Here is an 18,626-nt window from a genome sequence, read left to right as displayed (position 1 = left end):
GAGTTCACGGTGAAAATAGGAACACAGTTTAGGCAGAGGGTAAAGCTAGGTATAAAAATAGATCCCCTAAACTTTTTAACCTAAAGTTAGATTCGGCGAAATTAAATAAAACAGCTTTCGACTGCAGATAGGCCTATTGCTTATTTATCGTCTCAAGTTCCTCAACCCTGGCTCACTAACAGTAACGTTATACTAGTCGACACCAAAGTTACACTGTCATAGCTAAGCCAGTACCGTTAGTTATGCTACGTAACGTTAGGTAGCTAATATTAGGTAGTTAGGTGTGCTAGTGATACATGCTTCATGAAAAAATAAATGCCATCAAAATGAAAACAGCAAGATTACCTGTCCAGCAGAAATAAAGCCATCATGGAGTCACTTTTCAGCCCCTTGAGATCACTCAGTAGTAGCCGACGCTGGAAAGCCACGCCGACTCTCTTATGATTTCTTTATTTATCCAAAGACTTTTTGTTCATAGCCTTTTCAAATACTGTCTTCCTTTTTTTAACTTGTTTGACTTCGCTGCCTCTATATGCAGGTAACGTTACTGAGAATTGTGACTGTTCTTTCTCTGCCATAATTGTTTGTTATTACTAGCTTCCGTTCCTTTTCAAACGGGTGCGCGCATTTGGGCTCCTCCTGTATCAGCAGAGGTGGTATCCATGGTAGCGAGGGAGAGTGACAGTCGCCCCAGCCAATCATTTCTTTCGTCCCGAATGGAATAATGAGCTGTGTTTATTACAGTCCTGAGAGAACTACAGACACTCGATTTTTATAATTTATTTTCCAGAGTACTTACATTTTAATTATGCATTGATATATAAAGACAGTTTGAAAAAAATTGGAAAAAAGTATTTTTGGGGATTTCTACCTACAATACCTTTAAGTTAATAACTAATGATTTTTAAAACGGAAATGAATCACTTTAAACTGGACAATGATTTTCATCTAGAGCTGCTGTAGAACCAAAACAATCTTTGTTCCATTCATTTCCTATTATCACTGTAAAGCTGCTTTGAAACAATCTGTATTGTAAAAGGCACTATATAAATGAAGGTGACTTGACCAATTAAAACTCATATTTCAAAGAACACCACTTTGTGAAAATAAAGAGTACACGTGTGAGGTTACATTTGAGGGACTCACTCATCGATTCTGTCAGGAAAGCCCCAGCAGCGGTGAGGATTAGAGTCTCCATGGCCTGTGTGAATGAAGCTGTTCTTCAGTGGACGGCTTATGTCATGAGCAGAGAGACCTGCAACTGACGTGACAGTGTTCCTGGGAAATTGACCAACCTTCAGAGTACGCTTGTTCTGACCTCTCCACCAGTAGTTCTCTGCCCTGCGGGGCACACAGAGACCATTTTTAAGACAAGTACTGGAACAGCTTTCATATGTGGCTGCTTCATTAAAAAGGTGCCGATAGGGTTGTGAACTGAGAACCAGTTCTAATTTATTTCAAATGTATTTTTAAATACTACAACCAACTGTTGGTGCAACCAGTACAGTCTGATTCCTGACAGAGTAAATCATCTGAGCAGATTCTTGTTGGCAAATCAAACACTTATGAATCAGTCTGAGAAGTTATTTAACCAGAACCTTTAAATGTATTACAATTCCCCTCCTTTGGTGTAGACCAGTGGTTCTCTTATTTTTAAAATTACTTAAAATAAGACATATCAAGCATTAAAAAAAGCTAAAAGAACGTCTCAGGTTACGCATGTAACCACAGCTCCCTGAGAATAGGGAAAGAGACATTGCATCCCCTATTGCTATTGGGAATGCCTCTGGCATGACCGGGTTCTGAAGTATGAGTCTAAACACGACAATGAAGTTGACATTGGCAGGCGGCAGCCTATGACATCACCACTGGTGTGACAGAGAGTATAAAAGGGCACCTGTGCAAAACGTCATCCACTTCTTGTCTGAAAGGAGACGTCTGCAGGCATACCGAAAACATGGCAAAGGGATGCAGTGTCTCGTTCCCTATTCTCAGGGAACTATGGTTACATGCATAACCTGAGTCATTCCCTTTCGAAAGGGAACTCGTGCTGCGTCCCCTAGGGGTCGCAATAGGGAACGGAATACCTACACTGCCATGCTGAAGGGATGAATGCCCTATTTACTAAGCTAAGTCAAAGGACTCAAAGGAGTTCTCATCCCTACAGTGCACACAAGCAACGGGATCATAGGCCGGAGCTTCTCAAGAACGGAGGCCTCTAAAGAGAGGAAGCCTAACGGCGTTCATATTCAGAAAAGCATCTAAGGAGGCTAACAGAGAGCCTTTCACTCAGAACTTCTCAGAGAGTGCTTGCAACTTGCAGTGCTATCCTACAGGAGCTCTGGGGGACCGAAGGCCTCAATAAAATAACCCTCTAGCGAGAGAAGGCCTAGCGATGCTCGCAGTAGCCAAAGAGGCTCACAAAGAACCACTTGGCAAACAACCTAGCCAAGTTCTAGGAACGGAGGTCACAGCATAATGACTCTCTAAAGCGAGAGGAGGCTTAAAAACGCCCCACGCTCATGGTATCTTGTAAGGAGGTTTACAGAGAGCCTACAACTCACAAATTACTATCCTAGCGGAGCTCTCGGGAGCAGAGGCCTCAAAAAGATAACTCTCTAGGAGAGGAGGCTAAACAACGCTTGCTGTAGCCAAGGAGGCTCTAAGCCTAATGACTTAGCAAACAAGTTGGCCGAGCTCTAGTAGTGGAGGTCTCAGCATAATGACTCTAAAGTGAGAGGAGACCTAACAACGACCCATGCTCAGGATGTCTTGTAAGGAGGCTCACAGAGAAGCTACAACTCACAAATTGTTATCCTAGCAGAGCTCTGGGGAACGGAGTCCTCAATAAGATAACTCTAGCGAGAGGAGGCCTAACAACGCTCCATAGTACAGGAAGTAACCAAGGAGACTCAGAGAGAGCCTAACGACTCAGCGTTGCTTCCTGGTCGAGCTCTGAGGACGGGGGCCTCGTCATAAAGACTCTCCGAAGTGAGAGGAGGCCTAACTATGTCCTACACCCAGGACAGCTACCAAGAACGCTCACAGAGACCCTAGCTACTTGATTTTGCTACCCAGACGGAGCTCTGAGGAGCGGAGGCCTCTACAAAGCGACTCTCCATAGCGAAAGGAGGCCTAATAACGCTCCATAAAACAGGCAGTAACCAAGGAGGCTCAGAGGGAGCCTACCAACTCAGCGCTGCTGCCTGGTCGAGCCCTGAAGATGGAGTCCTCAGCATAACGACTCTCCAAAGTGAGAGGAGGCCTACTACATCCTGCACCCATGACAGCTTACTGGGCGGCTCACAGAAAGCCCAACTACCTGATATCGAGAGGAGGCCTTCTATGTTCCACACTCAGGACAGCTTCCAAGGATGCTCGCCTAGAGCCTAACAACCTAGAACTGCAGCTCAGGCAGAGCTCTGGGGAGTGGAGGTCTCAGCAGAAAGACTCTCTATAGCTAGAGGAGACCTAACAATGCACCGGTTTAGGTGCATTAGCCAAGGAGCCTAGCAACTTGGCCCCTGGCTGAGCTCATGGGACAGAGGCCTGAGTACTAAGTCCTACGCATGTCAAGGCGGCTACATAATAGGGCCTTGAAGGATGACTCTCTATAGTGAGAGCCTAGCAACACTTAAAGGTAGTAGTGAAAAGGGTCAAGAAAGCCTAACAATTTGGCATTACTGCCTAGTTGAGCTCTAAAGGCAGAGGTCTCAGCATGACAGCTCTCCAAAGCAAGAGGTGGCCTACTATGCCCAACGCTAAGAATAGCCATGAAGAAGCCATGAAGCAACTTGATACTGCTGCCGATGCGGAGCTCTTAGGAGTTGAGGCCTCAGTCTGGTTGACAGCATTCCACTCAAAAACACAAATCCACACAATGCGCGCATTTAGTTCCCTCAAGAAGTAAACGCAAGCTCGTCACTCATGTACAAACAAACCGTCTCCTCGAAGACAAAAAAGACGATGGTGTTTTGCACAGGTGCCCTTTTATACTCTCGGTTGCACCAGTGGTGACGTCATAGGCTGCCGCCTGCTAATGTCAAGTTCATTGTTGTGTTTAGACTCATGCATACACCTGTCATGTCGGAGTCATTCCCCATAGCGACCACTAGGGGAGGCAGCGCGAATTCATTTTTGAACAAAAATCTAGATATTTGTTATGTTAGTTCACCACCTCAAAACCGTTTTTATAAATTTCTATGGTACAAGAGCTCACCTGCCCTCTATGATGGTAATGACATCATTCATCTGGATTTGAAGCTTGTCAGGTTCATCAAAGTCCTGCAGTGCCCTCATGTCCGTAGGCATGGTTTCCACTAGAAATTCCCTTAGAGCCAAAAAGGTTGGCCTGTCAACTGGTTTTTGAGCCCAACATTGCATCATGACATTATAGATGTCCTGAGGACAGTCCTCTGGTTTAGGCAGCCTTTCACCCTCCTTATCTATTTTGTGGAGGATCTGTCAAAAACACACATTAAAAAAAAAATTGTGATTGACCCAGTAAATTAATGTAATAATGGGAGGATTACTATTAAGCAACAAATTCAATATTAGGCTCTAAATATCAGATTTTTGGGGTTAGGGCTATGCGATTAATCAAAATTGAGTTTCTGAAAATTCAGAAATTATTATGAAAATATGATAATCTATATAAAACAATTATTGTGCATAAAACATAAAATTGTTAGGTGACTTGGGCTGTCACGATTTCTCAATTAAAATAGAGTAATCGATTTAAAAAAATCCTTGATTGCGATTTACCCATGTCGAGTAACTGGTAAAATACTGGTAGTGGCCATTCGATGGACGAAAATCCATGAACCGCATAAATAGACAGTTTTCTAAGGCTGCACAGTTTATTAAAACCAGGGCTGCCCCCTAATAATCTCAGGGGAAAAAAAACTCCACAGGAAGTGAGAAGTCACGCAGTCCGTGAGGACTTTAAAAGGCAGGTCCTTGTGGTCAGGAAATCCAAAACTTTACATGGCTGCTTGCTCAAACGTTAACCTAAATAAATGTGCGCTACTATTAGGCGATCCAAGTGTACATGTGGAGTGTGTAAGGCAGCTAAAGTATAGCGCGCTTTACTGCAGGCGTCAGTGCGATCACTTGAATTTTTTCAAATTAAAATACACCATCATTTTGGTCATACAGATAAGAGTAATAATTCATTCGAAAAGGGTCTATTTTTATTTGTGTACACATTTAATATGCGCTTTATTGCATGCGTGGAGGTTACTTGCGTGCTTTTCAGAGTGGCTCCATTCACAGTAAATGTTTTTCCACACAAACTTATCATTTACATGAGTGGAGCACGTCTCAAAATCCATCTCTGCATATAATTTTGGGTTGCTTATAACATTAATCTGGGAATGCAATGTGCGCCATTTCATCAGATTTGTATTTTGTACGACTGTACGAATTCTGAAGCCATCCGATAGCTTAATGTGAGGTACAAATGAATATTTAAGTCATTAAGTTAATGTTAATGCAAACTGCTTTTGTATTCAAACAGCAAGTCAAATGTGGTTACAACAGTTACAAGATAAAACTCACTCCAAAATCAATATTCCCATTATTATACTTTATCTGTAGATAAAGGTCAATGGTTTTGCATAAAAGGAGTTTATTGCGGTTTCTAAACCATATAATCTTTCACCACGTGTCTGTTAGATCCCAACACTGAAGTAGTGAGCACTATCAATTGTTCTTCACACACACAGTAATTGAAATTTAAAATTATTAAAAGAAAAGGCTCAATAAACTGTTACATAGATATAATTCACTAAGCATCTCTTCCCCTTGTGCTTTGAACTTTTCTATGCGAAGCGCTGCGAGCTGTTACTCCATGTTGCTTCAAGCGCATCTTTCTGTGCACAGAATGCACAAAAGAACTTTGTGCCGCTCTGTATTGGAGCCTTTCATATTATAATACTTTTGTGCAATGAAAGATTATTCTGTCCTATCAATCATATGTTGTTGCCTCATTAAAAAGCAGCACTATAACTTTTAAATAAATGTATTTTCATTTCATGGTATATACTGTATGAATATATTTACTTGTTTTTCATCAATGTCTTTTATAACAATACAAAGAGCAATGTGGAACATTTTAGCTTTTATTTGTATTTCCACTAAATGTTCAGATTTTATAAAATTGTGCACTCATTACCTAATTATCCTCTGACCTAATTTATAATAGTATGTTTGCCATATACTATGCATTTAGCCTTCTCTTACTGTAGCAGTTTAAATCTTTGCAAATAAATATCTTCCTAAACTTGTTTTGACAGAGATGGTTGGTTTTTTTCAATTTTTCAATTCCTCAGAAAGTGGCCTGTGTGTGCGCATGATTCTTGGGTGTGGAGGTTTAACCACCAGGGGAAAATAGACCTGCCACCACAGCTGGAAAAAATCCTAGAGGAAACACTGATACTGATTGCAATATTGCCAAAATAATCGTGATTATGATTTTTTTTGCCATAATCGAGCAGCTTTATTTGGGTCGATGGAACATATCTGTACGAAAGCCGGTCATTCATTAGGTTGATGTTTATGACTAACTGAAAGTACAGATTGTATGTGGGGGGGGTTACCTGACTACCATTTAGTCCGAGCCAGGGCTCCTGACCGTAGGTAAACATTTCCCATAGTGTCACACCAAACATCCATGTGTCTGTGGCATGAGAAAATGTGCGTGTCTTCAGGCTCTCTGGGGCACACCTATGTGAAAAGAAAACACCATGCATAGGCATTACGTCAGTAGAATAAAATTCCGTAAATGAACAATCCACTAAGGGGAAAAATGAAATGAGGATCATGCACAGTTCATTTAATCATAACAAGGGTCACAAACAATGAACTCATTCAAATTCAATCTGAATCCTGAGCTCTGGCCTGTCACTGCATATAAACAAAATCAACCAAATAATTTTAAGCTCTCCATATCCCTTCTCTATAGATTTAAACCACATGCAATCACAAACTCTTTCTTTGTCAATATATCCAGCCCTCCAAACCTCCCTCCCTCACCAGGCGAAAGGGACTTTGCGATGCTCTTGCATGACGTAATGGTCATCGTTCTTAGGCAGTGCCCTCATCAGTCCGAAGTCTCCGATTTTGATCAGCTCACTGGAAGCCAGCAGTATGTTTCTTGCAGCCAGGTCTCTGTGGATGAAGCGTTTGGACTCTAGGTAACTCATGCCATTGGAAATCTGGATGGTGTACTGACACAAGGTGGAAATGAGGAAATGGCCCAGGGTCTTTCTCAAACGATCCAGCATGGAGCCGAGAGGCGCAAGCTCAGTCACCTTAGAGAAAGAAAGGTGATAAGTGGGGTCATTAAGGGAAGAGAGGCAGGGGGAGAAAAGGGGACAATATTAAGTTTCATTTCACAACGACTGAAAAGGTGATATGACAAGCATATCGCCACCGGAGACAATGAACACTGCCAATCAGGAATAACTCCAGAAGTCAGTGTCAGCAAATTATGAGTCTGAGAGAGCATGCAAATGTCAGGCCTTATTTTAGCCCACCCCTCCCTTCTCAAGGCCTTGATACTTTAGCACCCTGTCTTTGCCACCAATTTGTTTTAGATGAGAACACGCACGCTCACTCACCATCTTCATGGGGTGTGTGAGGACGACTCCGTAGAGACGGATGAGGTTCTGGTGGTCAAGAGAGTGCATGGCATTGACCTCACAGATGAAGTCGTCCAGAGCATCTGGCTGGTTGAGCACGTCTGTCTTCAGACACTTCACTGCCACATTGAGCTGAGGGGGACATGTTGAAAGAACAACTTTGAGAGCCAACACATCTGTCTTTACTGGGTAGAGCTCAAAGCAGCTGGACTGTTGCTAGCCTGTACACACAATCCCACAAAAATGCTAATGACTGCGTCTACACTCTTACTGGTCATCACAGAGCAACATTTTTCCCTGTGCACCTGCTTAAACTCTGGTGAAAAGAAAAAATTAAATATCAGGCATTATTCATACTGCCTAGCCCCATCTGCATTGATTCATGAATTTATGATAAATAGATCTTTACATTATTAGATGGAATTGTAGGTGGTGCATATCAATTGAGTCTTTGTACACCTGAAGTTCAAAGTAGGTGTCAGTCCAAAACAGTGTCTAATCACTGAAAATGTATATCTCTCTCATTTCAGTTTGTGCAATTTCTCCGGTATCCGGTACCGGTATCACCAGGGGTGGGAGGGATGGGTGGACATTGGAGTGTTTTTCTCTTTTCCACCTCGCTTTTAAATTGCTTATGAATGCCTGTGCGGCTGTGCACATTTTACTTTCTATTAGCGGCAGTTTGGGGACAGGAATTGCTTGAAAGGAGAGTTCATTATTAATGAAAAACACTAACAAAACAAGCATGGCAGCCTCATTCTTGTGGTGCGCTTGAAGGTGTGTGTGTGTGTGTGTGTGTGTGTGTGTGTGTGTGTGTGTGTGTGTGTGTGTGTGTGTGTGTGTGAGTCCTCATAAACCACATAAACCAACGTGTGTGTGTGTGTGTGTGTGTGTGTGTGTGTGTGTGTGTGTGTGTGTGTGTGTGTGTGTATGTGTGTGTGTGTGTGTGTGTGTGTGTGTGTGTGTGTGTGTGTGTGTGTGTGTGTGTGTGTGTGTGTGTGTGTGTGTGTGTGTGTGTGTGTGTGTAAATTAGAAGTGTTACCTCCAGATGCTGCCACCTTCATCAGGCAAAGTTTACAGATTGCCTCAATGTTTGCAGGTTCTAGGGCTGGGTATTGTTAGGAATTTAACAATTCGATTCGATTTCGATTCCTGAGGCTTCGATTCGATTCGATATTGATTTATTAGCTTCGATATCGATTAAATAATTAGCAAATGCACAAGTAATTAAGTACCTGAGTATATTTTTAAATAATGTGTGCAGTATTACCAATGTTTAAGAACAAATTGACCCCAGCATGTTTCCTGTCATGGTTTATTTAGCAGAACAAACTGTACAATATTGTACATGTTTTGAATACAAACCACAACTGTAACAAACAGGTGCTTTATTAACACACCTCTAAAGTGTGTTAACTGTAATAGAAAGTATATTTCTTTCTTCCTATACATTCAAGTTATAAAAGAAATGTAAACAGAAACACAAAATGTGCATACTCATTAAAAAAAAGCGCTTCGTGAGGCACACGCGCTCACATTTGCACACACGCGCAAGGACTCTCGCTCTCTTCCTCTCTGCTGTGCGCGCGCTACGCTGTTTAGAGCTCGCGGGCTCTAGATTTCGGGAGATTTGAACTAATTTGCGTACATCAGGGAGCCGCTATCAATATGCTGGAGACTCCCGGAGACTTATTGTTGTTCTTATTATCATTTGAGGGGGGCTTAGGAACATTTTGGGGTAGCTTCAGCCCACCTAAAATAGGCCTAACGACGTCCCTGGTTGATGGTGCAGGCTTGAACGGAGTGCAGCTGCTGTCCGTCATCTTGGTGTTTTGGTAAAGCGCGTCTTGTACAACGCTGAACGCTCTCACTAGAGTGTTGCCCACAGCGCTGCCACTGGCCGGTGGGCTGAATCGATTCATAGGATTTGATGAATCGATATTGAATTGAGAAACAAATAATTGCAATGCATTGATGTTCAGCTGTTCATTTTCAAGCCTTTTTATTAACATATCTGGGAATATTGATAAATGAATCATGATTCATTTTGTGATTCCAGAAGTTTCAAGTACTGTATGTATTATCCTCAATGTGTGGAAACAATGTGAATGTACCGAAATGTGTCTGTGCATAAACACAATGTGCGATCAGTGCATCGAGAGTGCACACACATGGTTTGTTTGCGCATCTATATAATGGACTCGCGCATGCTTGCTGTACGACTCCTGTACGTCAGCGCATTCGTCTTTGATTGCAATCCTCATCCATCAAAAGTTTACTAGCGAGACGCTGGTTTGCTTTATCACTTACTGGATCATTAGACTGAAAACATTCCAGGCTTAAAATGATCTGATCGCAAACAGAGAAGCGAAATTGGGTTTAAGGGATAGAATAGAAATTTCCACCTACCAGGGTTACAGATACTTGTGCCAATCTAGATTCTCAGTGTGATAAACTCCAGACTTATAAGATCATCTAACTGCATGACAATTTACATTAATGATGCAATTTCACATGCTTCAGTCATTTACTTGCATTCAATTATTTTAACGCGTTAAGGATTTTGAGTTAATCGCATGCGTTAATGTGTTAACATTGACAGCCCTACTTTAAATATTTGAAGTCATCCTGTGGCGTTGGATGAGCGTGTCTCAATGTCCCATGTATGAAAAGAACAGTTGATATAAATCTCAGCTCTGCCCTGTCATTTCTCTGTATAGTGTAAAGGAGCAGTATTTGATCAGCACAGATGGCCACAGGAAAGATGTTCCCACTCAAGTCCCATGTGGAAAGAAACCTTTGGTGTGCAACACACACTATCACTACAGCCGCCAGCTCAGTTCACACGACATCTGACCCCTCATCAGCTCATTAGAGGCCCATCTCTCCCACAAGCCTCCTCTAGAGAACACAGCTGCAACAATGAGACCGAGATCAGCCCTGAAACAGGATGTTCACATGGAGTCTTGAAGTGAAAGGTGGGACCACAAGTGTCTGAAAGCTTGTGTTGATCTCAGTTTCTGATTGCGACAATCAACGTTCCTGGCAAAAATGTACAAGTCATTAGTTTGTGATGTGTCACTTGTGATGGAGATAAAAAAAAAAAAGAAATAGATACTCAAGTATCAACAGCATAACCTGAATCCTTGAGTCGTGTTAATTTCGTTAACAAAATCTATGATGAAAAATGGTCGTCAACCAGCTTTTTTTCCCATGACTAAGACGAGACACTGACAAGACTACATAAAGGTCATTTAAATGATAACTGTGACTATATCAACATATATAGTTATTATTGATAAAAAAAGATAAGGCTAAAATGAAATTAAAAAACAAAAATCTTTATTTTTGTCGGGGATAAAAAAAAAGAGGAGACAAAATATTACATGCTGCTTAACATGAGCGTTCATGTTTGCGGTTGCCAAATGTCAAGAGTTGAAATCCCCCAAACAGAGCTTTTCTGTTACATTTCACTTAGTCTTTGCAATCTTTGGCAACCATGTGCACGCACTCTCTCTGCACTGCAGAATATGAGCAGATGATCTGAAAACAAATTAAATTGTCATTCAATCAGAACTGTAATAAATCCAAACATGGATCTCGACTATATTGTTTGCGATTGTGGTTCCTGAATTTGCTGTTGTTTTAATAGTGAAATTCCTAATAGTAATTACAAACTACATTAATGTTTTTCTGTTTTCATTTTTGAGAGAAGTTTCTTGTTTTACCAGTTTCCATAAATGTAGACCGAGAGTGTTAATTTCTTTGATAAATAGCCTATAATAAATCCGTACAGTAGAGGTAAACAACCATGCGTATGAATTTACATTCTCCTGATTTGTACTTCAAGGTGAAAGTGCAATAATTCTGATAAATTTCTATAATAAATTTCTCAAATGACAACTATCATTGTGATTATAATTTTGAGTTGTTATTATTATTTATTATTATTATTGTTATTAAGTTTGTATCAGTTTAACCATTATGCAGCATGATTGAAAATATGACCAAGTTTTCATTCACTAAAACTAGACTGAAATGCCCAGACATTTACCTCCGGTTTCACAGAAAAGGCTTAAACCTAGTCCCAGACTAAAATGCATGTTTGTGCTGTTTTAACTGAAAGCAACTTGCACAGACATATCTTAAAATATATCAGTGCCATTGTTTTGTCTCAAGATGGACATCAGATTTTTTTCTAAGGCATGTTTATAAAATCTACTTAAATGTCCTAATTGAACTAAGGTCTAATCCTGGCTTAATCTAAGCTGTCTTTGAAACCAGGCTTTTGTCGGCTAAAAGTTGACTAAATAAAAACAGGACAAGAATGCCTAAATAAAATAAAAACTAAGTACATTTGACACAGGGCTAAGACTAAGACTAAACTGAAAGAATTAACACTAATCTTGAGTACGCCCCAGTGCATGACTGAGCTGGTGCCTGAATTCTGAATCTGGTGTTTTCAACAAAGCCCCCTCTGTTTTTTTCAAACACTTTCATCCTTTCTCCCCTCTTCCACTCACCACTTTTCCATTTGGCGTGAACCACTCTCCACGTTTGACCACGCCGAAGGAGCCGTCACCCAGTTTCTCAAAGAGGGAAAGGTCTTTTTCGCCGATGAGACAGGTGAGTGTCTGTTGCTGGCCGTCCAGCGGTGGAGATGTGGGGGAGGGTTTTCGGAAGGTACTGGCTGGCTGGGGATTAAAGTCTCCTTCTGGTCTCTTCCCACTGAAAACCTGAGGGATAACAACAACAACAACAAGGTCAAGATCTAGAAGTGACAAATAAAAGCCCTTATCAACACACATAACAAACCATCTTTTAATTGTGCACAGCTGGCACTGCATGTGGTTACACTTCTGTGTACCAGAAACTTGAGGATTGCCTGGCTAGTCTCTATTCCATTACGGTAATGATAACAACTAATATGGAACATCCCAAAACAAAAATGAAGGACAGCAGTAGAAATCACAACAAGAGAGAGAGACGGCGATTCTAGACAGAGCTACTCTTTCCAATTGCTTATCAGCTCTTGAGGCACTTTGTATGAGGAGCCTGTGGGTCGGCCGAGGAGAGCTGAGCTATCAAGAACCAGGGTGTGGGCTGAGGTAAGCCAGGGGCTGTAACTTAAAGGACAAGGAGGATTGGCAGCAATGGAAGGTGAAGGAGTGAGAGATAACCCTAACCTTAACCCAGTGTTACTCACTGCGCGGCTCGCGAGCCTCCTGCAGCTCGCCAAGCTTTAGTTTGTGGCTCGCATGGCAGCAAATAATACAGTGGTATGATAATGCAGTCAATACAGATATTTCATAAAAACATTAAAAACAAGTAGGGTTATAACATAACCCATTAAAAAACTCAAATTCTCTGCTCTATTACAAATAATTTATATTCAAAAAATACCCAAAACAGCGGCATTACAAGATGGAAATATAAACTATAAAAGATATTTAAAATTGCTCTGTCCTTACGTCCATGACACTTGCTACGTTTACATGCAACCAAATAATGCATTAGCAATCGGATTGACGACTCAATTGGACTCAAAACCTTCATGTAAACACTTTAATTCAATCCAAATTAAATTTCGATCGGATTGAAAGGGGTGGTTTATTCCTTTTCTAATCCGATCGAGAGGACATGTAAGCTCTTGATCAGATTGAAAACCGAAACTGAAAGGACTGCGCTTGTGCAATGACGCTGAAAAAGCATAATGAGGTAAGATGCACAGAACGAGCTGTTCTTCCTGTTGAGTAAAGTGTCACATAAATGTCCCGTCATTCTAAAATTCTCCTTTCACTCAGCATCTGTGAAGTGGAGCAAGACAACGTCCCACCAGTCCTTGTTTCAGATTCTCATCCACAGACGACTGGTTTTGGGCATTTTTACTGCGTGATAAATATCAGCACGGCAAAACGGTTCATGTGTTCATTGTCTCCAAATTATGACCAGTATAAATGGATATGACCAATGGATAAGTATTAAGTCTGCTGTTTAAAACAAATAAAGAACCAATGTAGGAGAATGGTTCTAAGTGTAAACAGCGGGAAACTTTGTATATTTGTCCAGTGTGCATGTCAAAACATTTAGTCCGATTTGAAGCTTGTGACATATAAACACGCACATCAACCCGATCACTTGTTTAGCGTTAATGTAAACACTACATTCAGATTTGAATTCAGTTTGATTGAAACAAAAGTTGTGCATGTAAACATAGCCGTGACTCACTGCGGAGTTGCCAGTTTTGTACGTCTTTCCGAATGTGCTCTTGGATGGTGAGATACATGATGGGCTAATGTATAAAAAAAAAAAACTTAAGATCATTCAAGATATATTCTGGGATGAGCTTTAAAGGTCCCATTAAATGGATTATTTTATTATTTTATAATGTTTCCTGGTTAGCCCTTATGATGTTAGTATGTTTTTTAGATTAAAAATTTTCATAATTTAGAAATAAAAGGCATTTTCCTAGCCTGATTTTATCCTCAGATTTGAATGCTCTTTTTCAAGGGGCGTGTCTGCTGTGAGACTTCAGTGTAAACGCCCACTGCTGTGATTGGCTGACATGCTTGCATATGAAATGGCTAGCATTACATGTGGAACTCTCTCGTAAACTTTTACTATTACAGCTATTATACGTTTTTACTATTACAGCTATCGGGATTTCCGAATCGTGAGTAGTTTTTAAAGTATTTAGACCTATTCCCATCACATAAAAGGTTGCAGTGATGACTGAGCAGATGACACTGTTGATCGCGTGAATAAAGATCTTATCATTACAACGCAGTTTCTGCACTCTCACTAATGCTTTCACCAATGCAAACATGATGTAAATACAGTAAGAGCTTCGATGTGCAGTGTAACGGCATCATTGATTTCATAACGAATTTTGGCAAGTATCCAGATAAACTCGCGCTGTGTGATTGACAACTTGGGCGATTGGAAAGGGATTGTTCTTTTATCGCTTTCTGTATATATTTTAATCACAGTTTAAATAAGATTATTTTCATCCTACTAAGAGAAACAGTGTGAAGTTGACATTTTAGTCACTGGCTTGATTTACTGATTCATAAACAGTATTGAACAATTTTGAGAGAAAGATTATCTATCTGAACATGTACAATTACACATCAGAAATTCACTTAACCCATTGGTTCTTCAGAGGCTCGGATGAAAGAACTAAAAAAATACCATTGTGTTAATTTGTACATCCAAACACTGAGCAACTGCCATGCTTCGCTCGTTTGCAAGCAATGATGTCTCTCGAGGAAAAAACAATATCGCGCTCGCGTAGGTCATTTTCTCATGGGTGGACCAAATTCTTTTTGTGGGCAAAGCAGAGAAAGGGGAGGTAACCTTTCCCCGTATGACGTCATACGGGGAGGATTCAAGATCAGTTCGTTTGAGCATTCATTTTCTCATAGGCAGAGAAAGATAGTCAAAGCTCGGTTTACACCGATTGAAATTTTTAGACACTGGGGGACCATACACAGGCTAGGGGAACTCATATTAATGTTAAAAAACCTCAAAGTGAAAATTTCATGTCATGGGACCTTTAAGGAAATCATGCTTTTTTATCATTAAGGGAAATCATCTAGTCTCAGTTACAAACTTGAATGGTAAATGATAAAGAATAATTGTATGTTCAGGGATTGCAGATTGATAAGCAGACATGGTATTCATGACTGCATGTAACTTTTAATAGTCCTATCAGTGTGGCTCTCATGAAAAAAATTGTGAAGACCACTGCCTTAACCCATTAAAAACAAACAGACATATCAGACAGACAGAGATGATGCTGGAAAAAAGAGAAAACAGAAATAGAGAAGGATAGAACGCAATGTCTCTAGCCTTGAGAGTGAGAGCCTGGATTTGACGGACAGGCTGAAAATAGAAAAATTGAACTGGGACCAGAGTGAATGTAGAGGATCCAGACAGAGCCTTGAACCCCAGACTACCGCGTCATAACCGTACACATAGCAAAGATACATTAGACACTGACAAATGCCTCAATGAGTAACAAATCCAAACACAACTTTCTATCATGGTTTGGGACTTTCCAATGACTTCTACTGTTTTAATACTCAACCAATGATATCTTCTGTCCCCTAAATCCAAAACCTACCCCTCACAAAATCTTTCTGTAATTTTTACATTTTCATTAAGCGAGAATTACTAAGTTTATTAAGCCATTCCAAAGTGGGAACTTGGCTGCTCTCCACAATATAGATGTTTCAGGTTTTACTGTCAATGTAGTAATGCCACCAAAACTCAGTGCACATAAATAAATAAAAAAAACTATATAGAAGTGGTCGGGAACCTGTCACTCTTTGACAGAAATGATCTCAGAGCGGCTCCATTCACAGTAAATGCTGCTACACACGAACTGTTATCATTTACATGAGTAGAGCGCACCTTAAACTCCATCTTTGCATATGTTGAGAGTTCTAAATATTTCTAAATATGCTGTTCACTGTGATTTCAAAATAAAAGTTTAAACCCTTGCTCTGAGTTTGCATATTTTGATTTCTAGTGTCACATATTCTGGTTTAAGAAATTACAGTGGCTGAAACATTTCTATTGTGAAGAAGTGGCCAAACATTAAAGATTAAGAAAATATTTGGGTATCACTTTACAATAAGGTCTCATTTGTTAACATTAGTTTCAGTTTTTTCAGTGTTTGCTAATCCCGACCAATTTGCGTATGCACTGCTGTGCACAACACCAATCAATGGCAAACCAAATATGTTTCTACGCTACGCTGATACTGTTTGGAAATGACAAAACTGTATTTACTTACAGATCTAGTTACTTACAGATCAAAATGTTCTGTTCAGCAGCGGCTCAAATCTGAAAACTTCACATGACACACAGCTCATGTCTCCGTCTCTGTAAGTTACTGAAACAAAACACACCATGGAAAAAAACGTGAAACGCCTATTTGCAGCGCAGAGTTGTTCTTTTGCACAGTATGAAGAGAGAGACAACTAGTCGTCCAGTCCGGTGCACACAGCAGGGGTTTGCAGAGAATGCGGTTGTGACTCCCAAAACTTTACAGGTGAGTTACAGGTGAGATAGAATGCGGTTGTCACTCCCGTAAGTAAGTAAACTGTGTGTGAAACCATATTAAGGAGTCAAACACAGGACTCACAACCATATTCTAATGCTGTGTGAACAGTCATGGCAACCTCTGGTGCTCAGATACAAGGGACTGCCCAGCTAGTTTGTGGAGATGGTAAAAGAAAGAATGCAGTGGAGAATTGAAAATATCAAAGGGACTGGACTGACACACACACACACACACGCACACGCACACACAGAGTCTGGTTTACTATCTTTGTGGGGACTCTCCATAGCTGTAATGGTTTTTATACTGTACAAACTGTATATTAAATCCCCTTACACTAACCCTACCTCTAAATCTACCCATCACGGAACAAATTCTGCATTTTTACATTTTCAACAAAAAAAAACTCATTCTGTAAGATTTATAAGCTTGTTTGAAGTCTCCACCAGGATAGAAAAACAAGCACACACAGTTTTATGCTGCTCAGGTGGAAACTTGAAAAGTCCTGACCAATTAATTCCATAATAAACCATGTTATCTATTGTTTGTTGCATTTTTTTAGTTGTTTATGAAGCTAAATTAAGTTATCGTTATCGAAATATTATTGAAAAAATAATAGTAAAATATTAGTTTTTGCATTGCTCTTTCAAAAATGCATTAAAAAAAATTTCACCTCTTTGGTGAAAAGGGTTTTCCGACCCCTCCAATATAGATATCCATGCATATTAAAACGAAAGCAACATTTGAAACAGGAGAACACTTACTGAGGATATGTGTCAACTAAAAGCATGCCCACACACACTAACAGTAGAGTGAGAAGGCAGATTACTCAGTCTGCTCTTGGTGCCAGGAACGGAAACAAACAGGTGTAATTTTAGAAAGCTCTCATCCAGGCCACTTCCTGTAGACCCAGGCCAATGCTGCAACCAAAGCCTCCACACAAGGGAGGAAATCGGTGTGTGTTTTTTGTTTCATTATTTGACATGTATAAAAGAGCTGAGTGGAGGTTTAAAAAATATTGAACGTATACATCAACCTGTGTGCATGTGCTACTTTCTGTGTGAAAGTAGTACATGTAGTAGAAGTAATGATATACACTCAGATGTGCAAAGATTTCACCTTTAGGGGTACTAAAGCTTTTCACTGGGGCAGTACCATCAAAGGGTCAACTCAGTACCAGATTGACCCTTAAAATGTTCATAGTAGTAACTTAAGGGGACATATTACTACTCAAAGGTATTATTATGCACTATTTAGGGTCAAATAAGGTACAAAGTTGTCCCTTTAAGGGTACTGCCCCAGTGATAAGTTGTTGTACCCCTAAAGGTATATGACTTTTTTCACTTTTTATCTGACAAAAGAACTAGAAAATATCTGTGTGTTTGCTTCAGTTAACACAAGTGTGCAGTTTCTGGTGCCAAAGGTCAAGATGTCCTCTCATCCCACAGACAGAGGAATTTGCCCAGCAAATAATTTAGACGAGCAATCATTCGTCCGACCCTGCGTATATATCACTCCCACATACACAGTTCCTCTCAAAAAGCCCGTAAATGAGCGCACACAGTCTATCATCCTTAAATGTATTTGGGAGTAGGAGATTAATGAAGTGGCAAGTCAAACAGAGAGGAAAGAGACCGATTCATTTTGCGGTCTCTCTAATTATAGTCCTGGCTCTTTGTACACTGTTACAAATGGGATAACACTGAAGCACAAATACATTCTTAATTCATAAGACAAACACAGAAAAAGAAACATTGTAGTTGTATTAAACGAAGCAGAGCAGGGCGGACCGACATAAATAAACAGAAATTAATAAATGTGTGTTATAATGCATTAACTGCTGTTACTATTTATTCAGGTTAAAACTGACTCTGGCTCCAGTGAGGTCTTTGGTCAGCACTAACCAGACATCTAGC

General features: G+C 40.3%; 1 protein-coding gene across 4 annotated transcripts in view; it reads right to left on the bottom strand.

Annotated features, from left to right (window-relative positions):
- Nucleotides 1-18,626, bottom strand: part of tnk2b (tyrosine kinase, non-receptor, 2b) — a 45,838-nt gene that overhangs the window by 11,500 nt on the left and 15,712 nt on the right. For all 4 annotated transcript variants that reach the window (XM_077194765.1, XM_077194779.1, XM_077194796.1 and 1 more), the window contains exons 4-9: nt 12,167-12,379; nt 7,623-7,775; nt 7,036-7,313; nt 6,600-6,726; nt 4,220-4,461; nt 1,147-1,341 (exon numbers count right to left, since the gene is read on the bottom strand). In XM_077194765.1, coding sequence (XP_077050880.1) covers nt 1,147-1,341; nt 4,220-4,461; nt 6,600-6,726; nt 7,036-7,313; nt 7,623-7,775; nt 12,167-12,379 — 1,208 coding nt within the window. The remainder of the gene's footprint in view (nt 1-1,146; nt 1,342-4,219; nt 4,462-6,599; nt 6,727-7,035; nt 7,314-7,622; nt 7,776-12,166; nt 12,380-18,626) is intronic.

This window comes from Siphateles boraxobius, unplaced genomic scaffold, assembly GCF_051911475.1.
Source record: "Siphateles boraxobius isolate OS27281-9 unplaced genomic scaffold, OSU_SipBor_1 1, whole genome shotgun sequence".
Classification (NCBI taxonomy): domain Eukaryota; kingdom Metazoa; phylum Chordata; class Actinopteri; order Cypriniformes; family Leuciscidae; genus Siphateles; species Siphateles boraxobius.
The sequence above is the reverse complement of the archived record's forward strand: the minus strand, read 5'-3'. Positions and strand labels throughout refer to the sequence as shown.